Below are 2,252 nucleotides of genomic sequence, written 5' to 3' on the forward strand. Positions count from 1 at the left end.
AGAAGGATGGCTCAGTGAGAGAGAGGCGAGTAAAGCACAGATGCGATAAACGAGAGGAAAGCATACAACAGAGAGAGGAATATTAAAGAGCATGATAAAGAAAGGCAATGACCGCTTATGGAAGCTGCGGTGTGAAGAGCTTAATAATGACATCTGAGGGATGGGCCACAGGATCATAACTAAAAAGATCAAAACAACAGAGACAAATGATAGACTGTTACTCAGGCAAGAAGACCTCCTGAACAAAGTTTCAAGCCCTTAGGGGGTGATGGGGGTTGTCGGCCAGGGTCAGGCGTTGGGGAAACCCGATATGGTGGTGAAGTTATTTACCAAACTTATTACCAACGGACTTTATCCCGAAGACTGAAAGCGATGTAAGGGAGGCAATATGCGAGAAACAAGAGACGCCCGTTTACTTAAGGAGGGTAATCCGAGACTACCTCCACAAAATGTTAACAATGCCTTACAGAGAAAACAGTTGAGTGCACTGGAAACTTCTTCAATAATTTATTCCTTATTAATGATATACAAGGCCTTTGGAAATACTTTTTACGCCCTACCTGCATGAAGTTTTTCAATATTTAGAAAAATTGGCTTTTCCGCGGATAGTATAAAGCTATACTTGTCGAACGTAAGAGGAATTCGCGATTTTGGATTGAGAGAAAACGAGTAGTTTTTTAACAAACACGTCAGCCCAACCTTCGTCTGAAGTCTTCCGAATCTCACACCTAAAATCTTGGAAATTATGGACACACGTACGACGTGACAGATTCTTACCAAGACAACCCCGAGGTCCCCCTCCGAACGGAATATACGAGAAAGGCCGGATGCTGTTCTTGTTTTCGTCTGAAAATCTCTCCGGGTCAAACGTTTCGGGGTCGGGAAAGTATTCGGGGTCTCTATGAAGAGCCAGTAGGGAGATCAGGATCATGTCGCCAGTTTTAATTTCAACGTCGTGACTCGGGTGGCGGTAGTTCTTAACGCACTGTCTTGTCAAAAAAGAGAGGGGTGGATACTTTCTCAGTGTTTCTGAAATGAACTGAGTTACGTCGTCGTCGGTGGAAACTGTGGGAGCTTACCACTGATGACCTGGTCCATAAACTTCATCTCCATGATTGCTTCGTACGTTACCTTCCCGGCGTGCTTTCCTAAAACCAATTTTATTTCATCTCGCACCTTCTGCTGCAAATCAGCGTTCAGCGCTAACTCGTAAAGGAAAAATGACATAGTCGTGGAAGATGTTTCGAAACCGGCCACGAAAAAACCGAACGCTTGGGCTGCTATTTCTGCTATTGTGAGTGAGTGTTCCCCATCGGATTCGCCAACCTCCATCAGAATTTGTAAGATGTCGTTGCGGTGTATGCCATTCCCGCGTCGGTATTCAACGGTCTGCTTGACAATGTTGAAGAAAAACTCGGTGCTTTCCTTTGGAAACAATGACAACCCCAGTCTTCTACCCCACACAGGGCTTGCGGTCAAAAACAGAATCTTGAGTGTTTCCATTTTGGTTCGTGGTGAAAAGATCTTCCGACCGTGGACACGAAACGCGGCGTCAACACTTTCGAAACTGTTACACTCCAATCCAAACGCGCAAGAACCGACAACATCGGTAGTGAAACGTGCAGCAACATCCTTTATGTCAACTGGTAGTCCCTTCTCACCGACTTCACTCATACTTTTCTCCATAGGGTCGGTGCACTTTAGTAAAGTATCAAACATCATCCTCATCTTACCCGACGTAAAGGTCGGGGTTAGCATGGCCCGCAGGTTTTTCCATTTTTCCCCACCAATGACGCACAGATGGGCACTTAGCGGATCGTCCTTCTCATTGTAATAGAAACCGCGATCGGGAAAATGGTGGAAATCCGTTTGGATGATGCATTTGATTACGTCGGGGTCTACTGGAAAATAATACGGACTTGTACCGATGTAAATTCCGGCTAGTTTCGTGTTCTGTTCCCTGAACGTACGGTACAGCATCTGGAGCCATTCTCCGAAATGTCGTTTGCGACTGAAGGGATTTTCTGCGTTTCCCAGCGGGAAATGTGGCTGTACGTATGGTATCTTCTTCGTCTGCCAGTATGAGTACTTGTTACGAACGTGTATTTTGAAAATAAATGCAAGTGCCAGTATCACCACGAGCACAGTCAACATCTTAATCAATTAAGTAATTAAAATATTTCATTGTATTCTTTCAATTAAGAGTATGTAACTATATATAGATAGATAAAGGAAAGATATGCAATCACCTA

The 2,252-nt window shown here is 44.3% G+C and overlaps 1 protein-coding gene across 2 annotated transcripts; it reads right to left on the reverse strand.

The window, feature by feature from the left end:
- Positions 1-491: 491 nt before the first annotated feature.
- Positions 492-2,252, reverse strand: LOC116159843 (probable cytochrome P450 6a13). Of its 2 annotated transcripts, XM_031472927.1 has the most exons (4): positions 1,971-2,252; positions 1,080-1,901; positions 778-1,029; positions 492-728 (listed from the first exon to the last, which is right to left on the reverse strand). In XM_031472927.1, the coding sequence occupies exons 1-4, from the start codon at positions 2,152-2,154 to the stop codon at positions 550-552; spliced, it is 1,437 nt and encodes a 478-aa protein (XP_031328787.1). In that variant the 5' UTR covers positions 2,155-2,252; the 3' UTR covers positions 492-549. The 2 variants fall into 2 exon arrangements, with proteins under 2 accessions (XP_031328787.1, XP_031328786.1); XM_031472926.1 differs by having other exon boundaries at positions 1,080-2,251.

The sequence above is a fragment of the Photinus pyralis genome, unplaced genomic scaffold (assembly GCF_008802855.1).
Source record: "Photinus pyralis isolate 1611_PpyrPB1 unplaced genomic scaffold, Ppyr1.3 Ppyr1.4_LG1, whole genome shotgun sequence".
NCBI lineage: Eukaryota > Metazoa > Arthropoda > Insecta > Coleoptera > Lampyridae > Photinus > Photinus pyralis.

Coding starts and splice junctions, on each gene's coding strand:
- LOC116159843 (XM_031472926.1), bottom strand. CDS start 2,154: ATGTTGACTGTGCTCGTGGTGATACTGGCACTTGCATTTATTTTCAAA. Junction 1,030..1,079: donor TATGGACCAGGTCATCAGTG/GTAAGCTCCCAC, acceptor AGTTCATTTCAG/AAACACTGAGAAAGTATCCA. Junction 729..777: donor GGGACCTCGGGGTTGTCTTG/GTAAGAATCTGT, acceptor CCAAGATTTTAG/GTGTGAGATTCGGAAGACTT.